This window comes from Protomyctophum parallelum, assembly GCF_964188405.1.
Source record: "Protomyctophum parallelum genome assembly, chromosome: 9".
NCBI lineage: Eukaryota > Metazoa > Chordata > Actinopteri > Myctophiformes > Myctophidae > Protomyctophum > Protomyctophum parallelum.
The window spans coordinates 12,967,348-12,987,372 of NC_139706.1; the positions used below are offsets into that span (position 1 = coordinate 12,967,348).

Here is a 20,025-nt window from a genome sequence, read left to right on the forward strand (position 1 = left end):
AAGCGTTATTCATAGTCCGATTTATCGGTGGTGAGGTGACCACCGCAACTACAACATGACTTCACGGACTAGAGCAAACCACTGCCACCGCCCCAGCCCTTCTCTGTTTTTACTCACCACCGCTCCACATTATTACAGCTCCGGTGGTCACTTCACCACCGAAAATCCAGACTATGAATAGGCCTATAATCCCCACTTATACTTTGTTGTATGATGGTTTCATGTGCTGTAATATAGTTTCGAAACTTAATTATAAAAATAACTATTACATATTCTGATTTGATTAACTACAACCGACAGTTGGGTAGAAAATAAACGAGTATGACTTGTAGTAATATCTTCCCCTCCCCAAAACTATCTTCACCTTCCTTTCTGGGAATTATACATACGTTTTTAACTATCTGACTGGTCATTTTACTTAAATCACTGTCATACCTGAAAGCTTGAACGGTGGAGCCAACATAATATTTGGACAGCTGTGGTGTCTTGGAATAGATGGCCTTCAGCTAAGAAAGACAGATGAAAATTAATTGTACTGTTTGTTACAGTTGGATCATCGTGAATCTGAAGCTTTATTTGTGAGCGGGACACAGAGCGGCCTTAATTACCTGTGTGACCACCTGGCGAGCCAGGGCTTTGAACTCAGAGCTGTCTGCTTTCTCGTAGTCACTCACAAACACCTGGTTGGTTATCCTCATGGAGCCGCTGTACATCTTCTTCACACGTATGTCTTTACGGACTACAATGGTTACAAAAGGCACACGGCATATACCATATTATACAGTATGTTACGTTAAGGTGACTTCAGACCAAACAAACTTGTTCAGACTAGTCAAAGACTAGTTAAAACTGTCAGATTTCAACAGATTAGCATTTTTTGATCGGCACAAAACCAGTCTGCCGACGAAAGATTATTTCCCCCCATGCAAATGACAGAAAGCAGCCAGCAGCGCTGGTTTGCACTTTGCAGTGTTGCCACTTCTGCTTATTATAAGTGACTTTGGGCTAGTTTTCCTGTAACATAGCTTAATATTCATAGTTGCCTGTCGCTTTATAATTTGCGCTTTTTCTGAAGTGTAGTTGCTTATTTTGGCTTGCTTTCATGATTAAAAAAAAAAAAAAAAGCTGATGTAATAGGGCTCAAGTAGTGAAACTGGTTGTTTCTTTTGGATTTGTTTTCATAGACCTGGTCGCTTGTTTCACTCACAGAAAATCTCTTTCACTCTCTGGCAACACAGAGCTTCTCACCAAAACAAACAAAGATAGCGTTATTTTCGCTAGACTTGCTTTGGAGTTTATCTGGAGTTGATTGATTGGTATTGTATATTATTTGAGAGTTGATATTGAGAATATGGTATCTAGTTCACACTACACCAGTAGTCAGCCCTGAAACATGACCAGCAGACTAGAAGTCCACTCTACAGTGGAGTAATTTGCCCCCTCATTACTACAACATGGATAGGGTCACTCCAGACATCGGCAACCGAGCGGACATGTTCGGTTCTTCATCAACGGGTTCCGACGCGTCGATAAGGACGGCAAGCGACGGGAGCTTCTCGTCAGGAGTCTCCTGCCAACACGCTCGCGACGCTTCCAAACTGGCCGACAGTGTGGAGCTACCTTTATAATAATAGCTCAGATTTAAATAAAGTTGCAAGGCAAGTAAAATGTCAGGTTAAAAACATGAAAGGCTGAGCAAGGGATGGGGGGGGGGGCATCTTAACCAGACCTCAGCTGGAGAAGGCTATCTTGAAGAGGTGGGTTTTGAAGGAGAGGAGGGAGAGGGGCAACTCTGAGATGACTGGGGAGTTCATTCCAAAGTTTGGGGGCAGAAACATAGAAGGCCCTGTCCCCCCAGGTGCTTGCTTTACACTAGAAAGCCGGTTTTCTGAGTTCTGGAGTTCAACTGTCTACATAGACCAAGGCAGACACCACGTGAAGAATGAAATTATTTAGCATGAGAGAATAGTAAAGGAGAGACAATAGAATGAATCGCTTTGCAGGAAAGTAACCTTGATTGCAATAACAGCCAGAGATGGATGGGTTTAGGCATTAGTTTGTGGTTTAATTAAGTAATTGTATTTAAAGTGCTGCATGTTAGCATGGTTTAGACATGGTTTTGGTGGCGTTAATGTGGATCCCCAGAGTTTTTAGAACCACGGCTACAAGGCCATCTGATTTCTTATCTGAAGGAAGAGCTGCAAATCTTTACATATCATTTGTTATTCTCTGAAGCAATTGTTCCTGTGGAGACTGAAGAGGACGTTAGAAATCAGACTTTGACACTTCACTAGGGGGGGGGGGGGGGGGGGGGTGGGACTACTCACAGTGGAAATGCCAGACCAACAGGCCAGTCATAAGTGCAACAACGGCGGCGAAAATCACGACGCCGATGACGGCCCCGACCCTGCCAGGACCCTTCTTCTTCTCCAACTTCTTGGTGTCTGATGCTGGCAGGAACTGTTCATTGGTGTCCCAGTCCATGTCCTGGAAGAGACACAAAGACACATGACTTAGGATCATTGAACTAATGCATCTTCCTTTCTGTATATCAACCCACGATGCAACCCATGCACTGGCAGCAACTGGTGACAAGAGGAAAACAAGGCATACTGTAGGTTCAGATGAAGATACACAAATCACAACGGAGGTGTTTGTCAAACTGGCTTCTTGTGTGGCGACACACTAGCCAACATTTCTTTTGTCATTTCTTGTTTGTTTTTACGTGCATTAAACTAAACTTCCTGTGTTTCACTTTCACTTATCCAGGTATTTCCAGGTTGTGCCGACTGTGATGAGAATAGAGCTTGTAAAATAGATTATGTAAAGTCATCTTGCAATAGCAATATTCAATCATGTAAATATAAAAAGAAAATGTAGCCAATAATGGCATGGCTCTTGAACAGCACAAGCATTCCTCTTCTACAGAACGGTAGCAACTAGGAAGGAACAATCATGTTTGTTTGCCTCTTTGAAATGCTCAAGGGGCTTATCATTAAATACAATTTCAATATATATTTGGAGGCAACTCAAATGATCTTTGAATTGAAGACAGTATGGAAGGAATGTTGCTCTAACAATGTAGCTTTCGAGAGATGAGTGATAGCAGAGGGGCGTACTGTATGTATGTGTGTTTGTATTTTGGGAATGTGCCACAAGGCTTTATATACAGTATATATATATATATTTGGAGGCAACTCAAATGATCTTTGAAGACAGTATGGAAGGAATGTTTCTCTAACAATGTAGCTTTCGAGAGATAAGTGATAGCAGAGGGGCGTACTGTATGCGTTTGTTTTTTGGGAATGTGCCACAAGGCTTTACTTTCCTGACCTACAGCATAGAAGCTTGGTTTTAAACAGTACATTATCCATATAATAAAATGTTTACATCTTTTTTCAATTTTAACCTGTGGTTATGATGGGGCATACCATGGGATACTAAAAAATGATAATGGAAAAAACACTAAAAGTGCATTGAAAACATGGTTCAAATTATAAAAAAATAAGGAATTTTAAATCTACAATCCATAAGATGCATGTCTTTCCTGGGTACTAGTAAACACAGATCTCTCCTGTATTGGGAGACAATTTGTACTTGTGAGTCAAGACGGCATGCTCGCTTGGTCAGAGGAGACTTTATAGTATCTGTCAAATAGTACTGTTAAAACACAGGGTTTATTTTTCTCAATAGAAGACCAGGGAAAGAAAATCACGTCTCATCTCTGCTAGCTATACTATTAACTTATACAGATTGGTAACATTCAGTATTCACAGATTTATAGACATCAGGAGACTAAGTAATGCAAGAAAAACAGTAAAGAAATCACTCGTGACGTGACGGGCGCTCACTGCATTTACTGTATATTGGCCACATTTAGTGCTCTAAAACAAACATTAAACTCCATAGAATTGGCTGGCAAACTATTTACATCATGCGACTGCTACTGTGCTCTAAACAAATATTAAAGTCCAAAGTTTATTATCTAAACTAATCATTTTAGTAATTGTGTGGAAAATTGTGTGGAAAATTATGGAAATAAAGATAATGGCTCGCACGCACCAAGACTGCGTTTTAGTTTTTATTCTTGCATGATGAATCAAAGACAAACGTTTCGGCTATCCAGCCTTCATCAGTAACACTTCATCAGTAACACTGATGAAGTAACACTGATGAAGCCTGGATAGCCGAAACGTTTATCTTTAATTCATCTGATCATGCACGAATAAAAACTAAAACGCAGTCTTGGTGTGTGCGACCCATTACCTTAATTTACACAATATGATGTGAACGGGTAACGCACCAAGTCAGAGCGAGGTGGTCACAAGAAAAGTTATCTAGTAATTGTGTCCTCAAAATTTGAGGACGGAATTGGTGCCAAAATTGCCGCTGTGACTGGCTGGAGGAAGGTGTGTCATTCTGTGCTGTGATTGGCTGAGCATCGCATAACGGGGGGCGCCACAGGGGACACCCGTTAAGTGGCAGATAGAGGGGGGAGAGAGAGGGGAGGGGGGGGGCATAATCTTCAAAAGCCATGCAAAGGTCAGGCAAGGAAAGATATACATGTTGCACACTTTGTAGATAAAGTCGAACTGACAGTGAGTGACAATTGCAGCTCTGCAAGTAAACAATGACACTGTGGAATGACTGACTGTCGTCACTGTTTAGTGATCGTCAAGAATGACCCTCCAAATGAGAAGGGACAGTTTCACTTCCCTTCTCCATCTGTCCATTATGGCTGGATTATTACGCAGGGTGCGTTCCACATGACATGACTCACACAGCTGTGTGCTTGTTTGTGAGGTATAACGAGGAGAGCGGGGGAGGGAGAGACGGGGGTAGGGAGAAAAAAAAGTTTCAGTTCTGACATTTCCTGTCAAACCTGCTGGAGGCAACCCTCTGCTGCTGGTGTAGGCAGGAATCACAACAGGTTTCTGTAGACTCTAGACTGCACGAAACAAACACCCAGCATAGCCACTGCCAGACATTCTGGGCCTCCTTAACCTCTTTTCAACCTGGCGTCCCTTCCCTATTTTGGGCATGTCATTATAGGTGAAAATTGTCAAAGCATTTCTGTATACTAGTATACCCACAAGCTCATTATTGAAACATACTGTTAACAATCGAAAACGGGTCGCACTGAAGAGGCCAGTTTGGGCCCATGTGGTATGAAGGAACCTAACCATTTGGCTAGGGTTATAAATTATAATTCTTCTTAATTACAGTATTGTGGTTTTATTCAAGTGAGACAAGACTGAATGGTTTATACAGTCACAAGTCAGTCTCTAAATGTCTGACCTAACTAGAGGCTGAAGATAATCTCCCAGGTTTCGTTGTAAAAACTGGGTGGAAACATTTAACCATTTAGACCTGGAACACCTGTTCGTCATTATGTATAACATTTCTATACCTGTGTGTGTGTGTGTGTGTGTGTGTGTGTGTGTGAGAGAGAGGAAGGGGGGGCGGTTTTCCAGCGTGCGAGGCCGTGGCCGGGTCGGGGCCAGGTTCCTTTGAGGCCGGACCCCCCCCCCCCCCCCCCCCCCCCCCCAAGGGAGACGGAATGCAGTTCTGTATCTTTCTCAAGGACCCATTTGACAGTTTGGACTGATTTCGTCTGGGACCTGAACCTGTAACCTCTTGAACCTGAACCTGTAACCTCTTGTTTCTGAGGTGGTCACTCTAAAGTCCATCACACACACCGGGTGCGCAGCGACGCGGCAACGCCTGGAAAATAGAACAGTGGCGTATCGGAGTGTCAGGCGAGGCGTGAACGCACGTCGGAGGCCGCTGCTGTGCGATAGGTTCATTGAAAATAACGGAGGCGGCTGTTTTGACGTGCGCCGTTCGCAGACGGTGTGTGTAGCCCTTTACAAGGCCATGTCGCATGCCAGCATTTGGATTGATTCATTTGACCTGTGCGTTTTTTTGTGGGCTTCACCTCAACTGAACTATTAACAAGAAGTGTGTGCAGAGGCTGTGTAACAGAGAAGATTGTGTGCACATCTCAATCTCTATTTAGGCCAGGTGCTGGATGTCAGGCATAAGGCAAACATCAAGGAAGAGAAAGAAGAACATCCGCACAATAGTTTCTAGAGCTCCGAGACTTACTTTATTTAGAGGCAACACATTGCAACGTTTCGACCTACTACGTCTTCATCAGGCAAATCAATTTGGCTGCTGTACTTTCTCTTCCCAGAGGCTGTTTGTCCATGGGCATTGATGTGAATAGGTTTACAATGTAATGGAGCCAGGGCTGGTCCCAGGGACATTTTATGAGTCCTACTTCAACAACGTTAGAGTACAGTACTGAGTACAGTATTGCATCCTAGGAAACCTGGAGGTTGCGGTGACATGATTGCGTCATTTCTCAATTTAATGAGTCTACGGATGCAGGCTGAAGGCTAATTTGCATCACTGAATGGGGTTCATTTTCATTATCTTATATCACCTTGGACGGAAATATAACGGCTTGAACAAGCTTTCAAATTCAAGTATCATCATTCTACCATGAATAGTGTCAGACATTATACGTATGACAATGTGTTTTAATCACATTTGCTACCTTGACTACTGACCAGTGAATGACTACCAACCTACACTATAATGTCAGACATTGAGTTAAAAGATACATTTCTATGGCGTTGCCTTGCGAGTTGATGATGCAGTATTTTTCCACTCTTTTGTTTTTTAGCCAGGTGAGTCCCATACCAGCATTGAGATGGTTATCTCTTTTACAAGGGATCCCTGGCCATGTACTGCAAGTGATCAGGATTTCAACATAAAATACAATAAACCACAAAGACTTTAAAAGGTTTCAAAAGTAAACTTTTAAAAACATCCCCAAAAGGGATTATGCTCCAGTTTAATGTCTTTCTGGAGCTGAATCCAGGGCCATGATGGTTAGAAATAACCATCATCTGAATGCTGTAGTCATTGCAGACACAGTGACATACATACAAATGTACAGACAGAGAGCCCCATTACAGTAGTTTTGCAATCTCTTCACGGCTCAATTTAAACTCCAGCAGTCTGATAGGGCAGAGTGTCAGAATCAGAATATCAGAAGAACTAGTCATTCTGCTGTGATGTGTCATCTGTCTATTTAGCACATTAGGGCTGCACAATTAGCGGAAAATGTATCGACATTTAGAACCTGTCACTGACTTAATCGTGCTCATGCCGGTTAATCGAGAAGCAGGTTTTTGGGGGATTAACTTTCTCTTATATATCAAGCAACAAATGAACATGAAAATATGAGTGACCTTTGTGCCTGGACAAGTGAAAGGCAAATGTACTTGTCCGAAGGACAAGCGTCTCACAACGTTATTGCCAACAACACTGTCTGCATATTGATACTACAGTGCACAGGTTGAAAATATTCCTCGGCCTCACCAGGCCTGTACTCCGTCTGTGAACGACGGTCAATCATTAAGCCATCATTTCATAACTCAATTACAACATTTATTGCATGCTGTCTCTTTGTGTACAAATTAAATCCTCAGTGTTGTAATTGAACTCAGAAGACCGTGTTAGTCTGTGTATTACTATTAATTGAACCGGGCCTGTAACTCGTAAGAGAGAACAAATGGTCCATGTGTGTACAGTACACTCTCTTCAGAGTTAAATACCTACAGTACTCCTACTGTATATAGTTTGCCGTCTTTTTGCATGCTCTGACTGCAAGGCGCTGTGGCATATGAAACCATGTCAGTGAGTCAGCACTGATTGTGAGATCTATTTTTATCCCCACACTATGTGAGGGTGTGGACTGTTATTCTTCTCATGACATCGGGAGGATGGACTCTCGAGTCAACATGTCACAACACGGCGGCCAAACCGGAATCCAGGCATTGGCACCTCATTTATAGTTGACTGAACTGAACTCCTATGCAACTATACACTAAGGAAACATTGTGGTGGCAGTCCAACGTTTACAATAATGACTAAAGTAGCAATAATGTCAAAAGATAGGACAATATAGGATCTAGCTTAACAGCTACTGTACACATATTTCTTGTTTTATTGTATACACTACACTCAGTACACTGTAGTGTATACAATAAAACAAGAAATATGCACTTGTGTGAGTGAGTGACAGATATAGTATACCCCAATTGATTGATCAAATAATGTGTTGTAGTACACCACCCTCATTTATAAATAACTTTAATAACTTTTTTTCCCATTATTATCATGCAAGACTATCGTGTTCAAATGGCAGGATAAAAACAGAGGCAGTATGCAGTATTGACTGCATACATTAATAGGCTATACTTTTCAGAGATGTTACCATAATTATGTAAGTAACCTTAATGTAAGTCGCTCTGTATTAAGAGCGTCTGCTAAATGCCTAAATTGTAAATATCATAGTAACTGCCAATTAATGATGTGAAGATTAAGCTATAATTACTGATGCACCTTCTTGGATGGTCTGAAATAATTACATGGCAAAGGTTTTGTATTTCTCTGTGACGCAAACCTCCTCGACGTACGGTCCCCAAGACCAAACTCCGGACATGGGGTGACATAGCCCTGGTCCAGTGCTTACAGCAGTGAGAGACTCGCTGTAAGCACTGGACCAGGGTTTGGGGTGACAGAGCATTTGCCTTTGCTGCCCCAACCCTGTGGAATGCCCACCCTAAGGCACTAAGATGCCCCCACCCTCCAAACCTTCAAAACCGCCCTCTTCATCATTTCCTTCCCTAGCTAAACCTTTTCACTGTCTTTTAATGTTTTTATAGCTTTTAGTGTTTATTTCTAAAGTTGTTATTTTTGTTGTTACCTCTGTAAAGACCCCCCCATGTAAAGCGTCTTTGGGTACTCAGAAAAGCGCTATATATAAGTTTGAGATATTATTATTATTAAAGTGGACTAGTAGTCCATTTCATTCATTATTAATAGAAAAATGAAAGCATCTTTAGACAAACCAGTGTGCCAATAATGAGTTTTGTGACAGAGCTGGAGTTAACCTACAATTAAGTACAATGATTGCCAAGGTTTTTGAAGTGGGGTTGGATTGGAAACACTAGCATGTTTGATACAATAATCTCAAAATGCAGTCTCTGGACCAGGGATAGACCTTAGCAATTAAGTAGCAACCTTATGGGTGAGGGTCTGGAAGTGTAACTCAGATAATGCACAAATAATACAATATCCCATAATTTTATAGTAGGCTAGAGATAAAAAGTCGTGGGCTATCAAATCAAATGGGGGGGGGGGGGGGCGTAGTAGTCCATATCAAATCGGGGGTCCTTGAAATTAAAAAGTTCGAGATGCACACCAGAAAGATCGAGACACAAAAAAGGTAAGGATAAATTATAAACGTACATCGAAATCACTCTTAACACAGGCACACGATAACTTACCGATCTGACAGACTTGGGCGTGTATCTCATTCCACTGTCCGTGTAGTCCATCTTGTTAAAGAGTTAAAACAATTAAGTCTCTTGTTGTGTGTTTTAACCAACAAGGTGAACCTGTCGTGAGGCCTGGTGTCGTCACACCAGGAAAGATCCTCGTTTGTTTGTCACCAATAACAACAAGCCTTGGGTAAAAAACCCGCAGGTAACAAATCCTTGTGATTTTACAAACTGCAACCAGAAAAGAATATAATATAAAAACGCTCGTTCTCACACATTTAATCGAGCCGTGTGTCCTCCTGCTCCGTTTCTGTGTGGTCTCACTCACTCAGTCTGAACATAAAAACCTGTTGGAGGTTTTTCCGGGTGGTTGAGGTTTCAGCGGGCGTGTCCAACATGCCTACCTGTCCTGACGCACCAGGTGCAGTCTGGACGAGATCAGTTTGCCTTGCACACTGCAGATCCGGTCGAGAGCGGATACGGAAAAGCTCCGTTTGCGCTCATGTGTGTGTGTGTGAGCATAGTTACTGGATACAGTAGGCGGGCCTCTGGACCGGATCTGAGCACTGAACAGTACACAGAAACCTGCCGGTGACGCGTAAGGAGAGAAGAGGCTGACTGCTGACACTACACTTATACCATAACATTTAGAGCAGTAGTCAAATGGATTCATTTGAATACTGCTCAAAGACTATACTGTGTGTGAACTGAATTTCAAGCTAAAAACTTCTTATTTATCATCAACCTTGTTATTATTGTATTTGTTTGTGTGTGTGTGTGTGTGTGTGTGTGTGGGGAGGGAGGGAGGGAGGGGGGGTTACTGCAGGCTATCACTGAGTTAAGTATCTATGACTGAGTATGTCTATTGGTGAGTCATATGTTGTTTCTGGGAAAATTAAGTCACTGTCACTCAGTTTCGGTTAAAGATGGAGTGCCACAATTATTTTCCACCCTAAAACATGATCATCAGGTATTATTACAATATAAGGGGGAAGAACTTTTTCCAAAAAGTGTACAGTATTTGTTAAAATCGCTTTTATGTGGACACGCCCACCAGTTCATTAAGTATGCCTGGTTTGCCTGGTGGGTGGTGATGGGTGGTGATCCACCTGAACTGAAGCCGCACCCACAGCTGTAGTTGTATGATAAAGGGGGAGGGGTTAGGGGAGGGGCTGATAGTGTGGTGTCACTATATTACTGTTTACTTCATTGGCCTGTTTGACTGTCAAGGGTTCAGCCTCCAGGAAGAAACCCTAAATACAAAGTTAATACACCATTGCACATAAAAACAACTCCAGTCTGTCTAATTAAGTACTATCACCTCATAGACACATGAAAAACTGGAAAAATACAAAAATTGTGGCACTCCATCTTTAAGAAAGAAGGATCTTACAGGATGCAGCAGCTATGGAGATATGGCTCAATATTGAATGCATAATAGAAAGAAAAGCATAGGCTTTTCATTTCATAAAAATAAGTGAACATATATTATTATATGGTCCTCAGATTATGTATGTTTGTACACACACACACACACACACACACACACAGAGCACTGTATTGTATACCAACTAAAATAAAAGACAAAGGACCAGTTTATGGAAGTTGTGAGTTTATTGACATGTCGTCGTCCCTATCCCCCCCCCCCCCTCCCCCATCCCATCCCCTCCCTAACCATAAATCTGTTTCCATTGGAGTGTCAATCAAATTTGTATCACTAATATGTAGAATATATTAGTTCCCAACCCCCTCCCACAATCAAGCAGGCAATTACAAGGTCGAAGCTGTTTGGGTGCATAGTGAGACAGTCACATACGGAAATACTGTCACAGGAAGAGAGAAATAGAAAACAAGAAAAACAAAACTTAAAAATATATATCATATAATTTCATATAAGAACAATGCACACCACGGGTTGTCCTCTGGAAAAGCCATGATTGCAACATCAACTATACAGGCATACAAAGACAATACTAAGAGAAAGAAAACGCATGATTCTAGAATTCAGTTTTTTACTTGTTTGTGCCATTCTCTACCTGTAAAAATACACAAAGTTTATAGCTTTTAATCAGAAACCAGCTCTCCAAGCCTTCTGTCCTCTGTCTGCTTGCTACACAGCCCCCAGCTCCCAGTAAGCTCTCACTGGCAAAAAGAAATAACAGGAGTCTTTGGATAAGTGAAGGGAAAAAAAAAGAAAAAAAAAAAGAAAAGAAAGAAAAACTTCATACATGAAGATAGCGATTTCCCACTAATAATATGAAAGTTTTACAATCGGTTAACTCAAACACTTTGTGTCAAACCAATTCAGCAATGGCGGTTTAGTGAACACTGCTATCTCACACGGCTTCATTGGTCTCCCCCCATCCCATTGTTCTGTGCCTTCGGACCAGCAAAGCAAACAGTTATTCGTGACGTGTGTAACATGTCCCACTTTTTACTGTCAGATTCAGTTCCTGCTCTCCCTGCCAGTTCTGGGCATTTGTTTTTGCTTCAATTCATTTTGTGCAAAAAATAAAGGTTTCTGGCATACATATTGTTACCCGTCATTCCTCTCTGCTACTGCTTGTATGGGAGCTTTTCAAGGACAAAAATATGAAAAAGAAACACCTTCCATGATACATTCACCTATGCAACACATGTCAATATGAATAACTTCATTCATTTAATTTGTTTGTTTTATACGTGTGTGTATGTGTGTGTGTAGGGGGGGGGGAGGGGGAGGTTCTAACATTCGTTTGGATATGGGCTGAAGGTAGGTTCTGTGAGACATAACTGAGCTGGGGGCCTGTTTCTCTTTCTGACAGTATGCCTGCTTGCTTGCTTATAAATGCTTAATTTATACTCTGTCGGAAATAGCCAAACCTACGAGCTCACGTCACGACACATTGTGAGCTTGTAGATGTGGCACAACACGACCATACTATATAACAAAGTATAAATCAGGCTTTACACAACTTGTGACTGTCGAGCGTAGAACCGCAATCCCCAGTCGCAGCCTCTTCCTTGGAAAAAAGGTGGAATAAAAACATCTACTCTTTATATATATATATATTTATATTTAAACTGTATATGCATGTCTTTTCGTTTGTTATCATAACAAAGAACGGAAAGTTAAATAATTCATGATTTGTATTTTCTTTTCTTTTTTTCCCTCGTTTCTTGTTTCACTATACATTTTTATTGGTACAAAGAACCTTCATATACAAGCCATCTATTGAGAAGAAAAAAGAAAAAAACAAAACAAAAAACACCAATTATTATTATTTTCTTTAGCTTGTAGAGAAAAAAAAACATCTGAAACTGGACACGCACACAGGAACAGGAAGTGTAGTGTCTGCTATGTAGTCATAGTTGCGATTGAATGATGGTCGTTCAAATACATCTCACTTTAAAGTTTCGCGCCATTCGCTTGCGCACTTAAAACAAATCAAAACATCCGAGGAAATGTCATACACCTTGATCTGATATACCTGTATTCATAATTACAGATTTTTTCTTTTCTTTTTTTCCCCCCCTCTTTTCTTGCTGAATCACATTTTCCTGAAGGCAAAATGTAGATACATCACCTTTAAAAAAAAAAAAAAAGTAAACACATGATCAAAACAAAAGAGCTCTATCGTACAATAGTAGCAGTAGTAGTAGTAGTAGAAGTAGTAGCATTATTTTTGAGGATTGTTTTTGAAACAAACCGGTAAAATGGAGTGTGGGGATGTAATTCAAATGATTTTGACGATAACAATCGGGGTGTTATTGGTCAGTAGTATGTTCCGCCTCCGTACGTCGACTCAACGGCGCCCGCCCTCCCCCTCCCTCCCTCCGTCCTGTTAGATCTGGTTAGATCTGCATCTGCTCCAGGTATTTGTAGGTGGGGTTTTCATATCCGTGGTTCTGCATCTTGTTGAGGTGACGTTCCTCTGGGGTCAGCATGGGGTCAACCTGAATCGCAAAGAATGCAATGGGTCAGGTCAGGACGAACAACGGAAAACAAAGGATTCGACCGGTGGTTTTTCAAAAGGTCAATTTCGATATTATGGACACTGATTGTTTTAGACTCTAGCTGATATTTCGAATGGACCAGAGGATTCAGAGAACCAAATATCTGTATTTCTCTATCCATGGGTCAGTAGAGGATGTACAGAATGGTGGGTGTAGCCATTGGCTTCCCTGATTGGCCAAGCAGACCCATCAGTGCTATTGAACACCCTTTGCGTCTGTGCATTGGTTAAAAAAATATTGAATCAAAACCTATTAACTCCATTGGACCCTCAAACTGTCTGCTAAAACAGCTAACTCCACCACTACACCTCTCAAGCAAGGAATTGACGATATATAAAGTCACACCACCAACTTTGATGAGGCAGTATTGCTTGGTTTTCAAAATATCAGTTTTTCTTCATTTCTTGAAAAAAAAGAAGACATTTTTCATTTTCTGAAAAATGTACAGGTGGTTTAGGTGGTTTCTTCCCGACAGCAGAGATATGCAAATGCCATCATCAACACAACGTTAGGGATAGATAGCCATATTTAGTCGATCGGTCCTTGCGTTGGCGTGTACTGCCCTGGGTACTCTGAGAACTAGAACATTTGCAATTCTGGGAAATTGCAAGTGCGGTTGCTAAGTACAGTATGATGATGATGTATTGATCCACATGAGGGGCAGAATAATACAACTAAAACTTTTTGGGGTTGTTCTATAAACAAAGTCGGGCAACTAGAAATGCACTCTATCGAGGTGCCAACTTGCGCCTTGCACACATGGACTCTTGTGCGCAAGAAGGGTGGCGTGTCATTAGTCAGAAGGTTCATTGTTCCGAAATTACTATCCCTATCTCTAACCCTAACCTAAACCTAACCGCAAGCACGGGAGCAAACCTAAACCTAACCGCAAGCACGGGAGCAGTGCATGTTCGGACTAACGGGACTTCGGATCTATGGGCAGTTTCCGCAAGAAGAGTGCGCCATGAGGTGGCATCACTAGGAATACTGGTCCCTCATTGGCTGTTGCCAGAGATGCTGTTCCCTGATTGGGCTACGGTCTTAAAGATGGAGTGCTGTGAGTGAGTTTTGTATTCTTTCCAATTTTTCATGTGTTTATTAGGTGACTACTTCATTAGACCCCTTGGTGTGGTTGTTATGTGCAATGATGTCTTCCCTTTGTATTTAGGGTTTCTTCCTGGAGGCTGAAACCTTGACAGTCAAATGTGCCAATGAAAAAAATCAGTGATATAGTATTAGTGACATTACAATATCATCCCTCCCCCTAACCCCTCCCCCTCATATCATACAACAACAGCTGTGGGTGCGGCTTCAGTTCAGGTGGATCACCACCCATCACCACCCACCAGGCAGACCAGGTATACTTAATTAACTGGTGGGCATGTCCACATAAAAATCACATTTAAAAAAAATAGTAAAATACTGTACACTTCAAAATCTTCCTCCTTATACAATAATAATACCTGATGATCATGTTTTAGGGTGGAGTAAAATCACGGCACTCCATCTTTAAACAAGAGAGGACACCGACATACGGTACATACATACATACCCAAACGGTCGCAATACTTGCGTGCTCTGTAATTACTAGAGTCTGGTTGCCCTATGTTTTATTATCGGTAATGCATAAACGGTTCAGTTAATGCATCGTTCCCGATTAGGGGTACTCTAACAACGGGTTAAGTGAGTAGTACCCTGACAGTGGGCACAACGGGTATTGAATAACCGGGCGGGGCATCCATTCGCGACTTGCATCGGTTCCCGACCTGTGTGGTCCCCGAGTATAGTCGTTTCAATATCAGTGAGGGCTAAGTCACTAATGTTGCTCTGGAGAGGGAAGTCTGGAGCATTCTGGTGGAGCTCTTGCCCCCGCGACCTGACTACGGATAAGCGGTTGAAGACGGAAGATGGATGGCTTACCTCCACGATGCCGTGACTGATGGTCCCATAGTGCCGCTTCCTCAGCAGAACCAGGCTGATCACGATCACGGTCGCTATGGCCACAGCGATCACCAGCAGGCCGATGAGGGCGCTGCTCCCGAAACTGAAGTCCTCTCCCAGTGGACGGTAAGACTCCTGATAATAGGGGGGGCAGGACGGGCGCCAAGACAGAGAGACATGAGACAAATTCATGTAAACATGTATTATATTAGCCACGTTCAGTGAGTACAGTGAGTTAAGGTAATGTAAGGTTAAGCATACATTGGGCAAAATGTAAAATATAAATTTAGCTCAATCTTGTAACTGTATTACCATAATACAAAACATACAACCTTTCCAGTGACCTTACCAACAATGTTTAAAAAACAAACTGGTTGGTTTTCAGGGCAAAATGACTCATTCCCAGATGTGCTTTATTTGCCCTCTGGCGTTCCTCCGCTGGGTGCATGTCACTTTGATTGTGTCTCGTGTGGATAATAATAATCCCACCCCCCTATTTTAAGGTTATAACCTTCTGGTTAAGGAGATTAAAAACACAATGATAATGTCATTGGAAACGGGGGTGTCAATGTCCGAATGACGAAGACAAAACACAGTATGTTGTGTTTGCGTTCCTCCATACAGTGCTGTCCAATTATCTACGCATGTTTTCACTCCCATACCAAACACTAGGGATGTCCCCATACACTTTTTTTCGTTCCCAATCTGATCCCGATACCACCATTTCTGTGTTAGCCGATACCGAATAACGATACCGGTGTTGTGATCTCGTGTTGCGTTTATAGCTATCTAGCTATAATTTATAGCTCGTGTTGCGTTTATAGCTATCTAGCTATAATTTATATCTCGTGTTGCGTTTATAGCTATCTAGCTATAATTTATATCTCGTGTTGCGTTTATAGCTATCTAGCTATAATTTATATCTTGTGTTGTGTTTATAGCTATACTTTATATCTCGTGTTGTGTTTATAGCAGACTCCTCACTCAAATGTGCACTTGCAGTTTGGGCAGCTCGAAAGAAAAGTCCACATGCCCCAACAATTTATTTACCCGTCATACTGTCAACCCCGACACAGGGATCGGTGGTTAGACTGGCATATTCGCAGATACCGATATGACAAATAAGGGCCAATACCGATACAGTATCGGGACATCTCTACCAAACACTAAACCCAGACGATCTCTCTCTCCCCCTCTCTCACACACAGTTTATAAATGGTTAAATCAGCTGTTGTAGCATAAAAACCTGCGTACACAAAGCCCTCCATGGTGCTCGGAGGAGGAGGAGGATTTTTAAATCAATGCGTCTCTGACTACCCCAGAGTACTGCTGTGTCTCTATGCCATAGAGAGTCTATGGGGACCCAGAGTACTGCTGTGTCTCTATGGGGACCCAGAGTACTGCTGTGTCTCTATGGGGACCCAGAGTACTGCTGTGTCTCTATGGGGACCCAGAGTACTGCTGTGTCTCTATGGGGACCCAGAGTACTGCTGTGTCTCTATGGCAGGGGTATTCAATTAGATTAGGCCGGGGGCCACAACTGTAGAATTATTGTGTGTGGGGGGCCGCACAGTGTGCGCGCGAAGCGCGGAAATTTGTGGGTTCTCAAAATGCTTTTTGTGCTCAAACACGAAGATTTATGTATATTTCCGCACAGTAATGAGCAGGATAATATGTCTATACAGGTATATGCCACCTTAGAATAGATGTAGGCCTAGACCTATTTGACAGTGCATAAACAGCATTGCTTTGACATTAACGACTGGACGGACACACACACACACACACACAAACACACACACACACACACTCACTCTGCTGTGGGCAGTTCAGAAACCCGTCCACGACCACCAGTGACATCATCGTTAGGCAGATTGTTTTTTAAACAAGATTTATTTACGTGAGAATAGTTTATCAGACTATAAAGATCAGATTACATAGAGCAGTGATTCCCAAAGTGGGGTTCGGGGTCCGGGGACCCCCAGGGTCCTGGAGGCAGTTCCAGGGGGTCCCCAGGGAAATGATGGTTTGGAACCAAATGGACCCTTATGGGTCTGTAACTGTAACTGTGTACAAATGGAACCAAATGGACCCTAACAGGGTTTATTATTGTGAGAATGATGGCTTCCATTTTCGCATTGCAACTTTTCAGGACTAGAAAGCCTGCAGTTTCTATTAGCTTGGATTCTCCATTGATGTCACTGTTGGGTGGGTTTCTGAACTGCCCACAGCCCTCCTATGTGACACAGACCGAGTAGAAAAAAACGTGTCATTTTATCATGATTATTAGTGAGGACCTATTATATGAAGATAGGTTGAAAAGTGGTCCTTTAATGATTACCGTCATTATGGTAATCAAACAATTAATATCGCACACACCATACCTGTAACTTTTATTATCCCTCTTATTATTCTCAAAAAAAAAAAAAAAAAAAAAAAAAGTTTTTTTTTTTTTTTTTTTTCAAAATTCTTCCAGGGGCCACAAGGGGGCGCTCCGCGGGCCGCATGTGGCCCGCGGGCCGCCAATTGAATATCCCTGCTCTATGGGGACCCAGAGTACTGCTGTGTCTCTATGGGGACCCAGAGTACTGCTGTGTCTCTATGGGGACCCAGAGTACTGCTGTGTCTCTGACTACCTGGGTCCTGGGGGGACCCAGAGTACTGTTGTGTCTCTGACTACCTGGGTCCTGGGGGGACCCAGAGTACTGCTGTGTCTCTGACTACCTGGGTCCTGGGGGGACCCAGAGTACTGCTGTGTCTCTGACTACCTGGGTCCTGGGGGGACCCAGAGTACTGTTGTGTCTCTGACTACCTGGGTCCTGGGGGGGACCCAGAGTACTGCTGGGTTTTCATTCTAGCTAGTCAAAACCAAAAGACTCATTTAGACCTGGGACACAACAACAGGGTAATGTAATTAAACCAGCTGTTTAAATAATGAACTGGCAGTACTCTGGGCAAGTCCATGACCAGAGAATTGGTTAACAAGCAAATTCAGATCCGTTCTACTACACATCATAAAAAGGGTGACAGAGTTCAGATCATGCATTCGTGTCTAGAGAGTGGAAGTCTGTTTGTGTACAGTACGAACCACAGGCACCTATATACAGTACATTACCTCCTCAATGTAATGTGGTACAGTACATATGACACAAAACTAATCATATGAAGAAACAGTCGGCGTGGGAGTGGGAGGGGAACTTCTCACACACAAACCGAGCAAGCTCATTTTGCGTGGATCATCTGTATCCATCATACGGACTTGGAGGAGCGGGGGGGGGGGACTTCATGTGTACATTCGGATAACATCCACATACAAACATGCATCCATGCAGGAACAACCCAACTCAACATAAGGGGAGAGAGCCTGAATGTAAAACGCGTGTCGCCGGTGGGATACCGTGGTGCGGTGCCGCTTCTTTGTGCTGTTGTTTTTTGCACACTGCGTTACTTCACTCGTGTCTCCCCCCTCCCTCCCTCACAAATACTGACTACTGCAGTTCCCCTTTGAGTCCTTTGGAGGGCGCTGTACTCACCAGCTCATCATCATGCATAACGCTGACTCTCTCTGCACTGTAAAGCACTTCTTTAACATCCAGAGACTCATCAATCACCTGTCGACACAGACAGGGGAGCCCAGGTTATACCCACTGCAATGTTTGAGAGACGGTGTGTGTGTGTGTGTGTGTGTGTGTGGGTGTGACTGAGAGAGAGAGAGAGAGAGAAAGGCTGTGTGTATTTCTGTGTGAGAGAAGGGAGAGAGAGAGAGTGGACACAGAGACAGACAAGACGGGCGATCGATACGAGGAGGAGAGCACGAGACAGTCGATAAAGGCAGATCATTAGATAGAGAGAGAGAATGAGATTGTGTGCTAAACGTGAACCGTTCAGGATTATCTGTGTTGGACTAATGATGCACTTGAAGCTGCATGTCCACTACTGTACGTGTTGTAAAGGGAAGGAGGGTTTGCAAGCATCAACAGCAAACTCTACATCTTTTCTAGAGACACACACACACACACACACACACACACACACACACACACACACACACACACACACACACACACACACACACACACACACACACACACACACACACACACACACACACACACACACACACACACACACACACACACACACACACACACACACACACACAGTTGTATTTCTTAAACACTTAGCTCTGATCTAGGGAAGCGCTGTGAGAGTGTTTGCGGGTGCGCGTCTATCTGGCAAAAAAGCAGGGTAGTGCTAGACTAGAGAGACGGAGCAGTCCCAGATGGTTTCACTCAGGGCTAAACGATCACTAACGATCATCACTCTAGTCCAAGGGGTTCCCAAACTGTGGTGTGCGACGTGAAAAGGGTAATGGCGGTTTTATGGTGTTGGTGGTGCAAAAATCCGGTAAAACACAGTTGCAAGGAGATGCATATAGAGCAGCTGCGGGAGTATACAGCAGCTGCATGTCAATCTGCAAGGGCAGTGACGTTCTGTGATTATTTGCCATAATCGTATTAAAACTATATTATCATTTTCGGCCAAATACAACGAGACTGGCACGTCAGCTACTGTATAGGTCAGGAGGTAACGAGGCTATGTCCCTGTCTTCAATACTATAAGGTCCCATAGAGGCAGGCCTGTGCCATTGTGAATAATCAATAATGAATATTATACATTATGTTCAAGCTTTACTTTTAAGATGAATGCGAAAATGTGTACAGTCGAT

General features: G+C 42.7%; 2 protein-coding genes across 4 annotated transcripts in view; both read right to left on the reverse strand.

Annotated features, from left to right (window-relative positions):
• The window catches only part of st14a (ST14 transmembrane serine protease matriptase a), a 30,636-nt gene extending 20,951 nt beyond the window's left edge, over positions 1 to 9,685 (reverse strand). Inside the window, exons 1-4 of the mRNA XM_083773105.1 lie at positions 9,366 to 9,685; positions 2,328 to 2,487; positions 609 to 739; positions 436 to 506 (exon numbers count right to left, since the gene is read on the reverse strand). Coding sequence (XP_083629231.1) covers positions 436 to 506; positions 609 to 739; positions 2,328 to 2,487; positions 9,366 to 9,416 — 413 coding nt within the window. The 5' untranslated portion in view covers positions 9,417 to 9,685. The remainder of the gene's footprint in view (positions 1 to 435; positions 507 to 608; positions 740 to 2,327; positions 2,488 to 9,365) is intronic.
• A 2,829-nt stretch (positions 9,686 to 12,514) lies between these two features.
• Positions 12,515 to 20,025, reverse strand: part of aplp2 (amyloid beta (A4) precursor-like protein 2) — a 98,764-nt gene continuing 91,253 nt past the window's right edge. For all 3 annotated transcript variants that reach the window (XM_083773892.1, XM_083773891.1, XM_083773890.1), the window contains 3 exons: positions 18,830 to 18,907; positions 15,276 to 15,431; positions 12,515 to 13,295 (listed from right to left, as the gene is read on the reverse strand). In XM_083773892.1, coding sequence (XP_083630018.1) covers positions 13,194 to 13,295; positions 15,276 to 15,431; positions 18,830 to 18,907 — 336 coding nt within the window. In that variant the 3' untranslated portion in view covers positions 12,515 to 13,193. The remainder of the gene's footprint in view (positions 13,296 to 15,275; positions 15,432 to 18,829; positions 18,908 to 20,025) is intronic.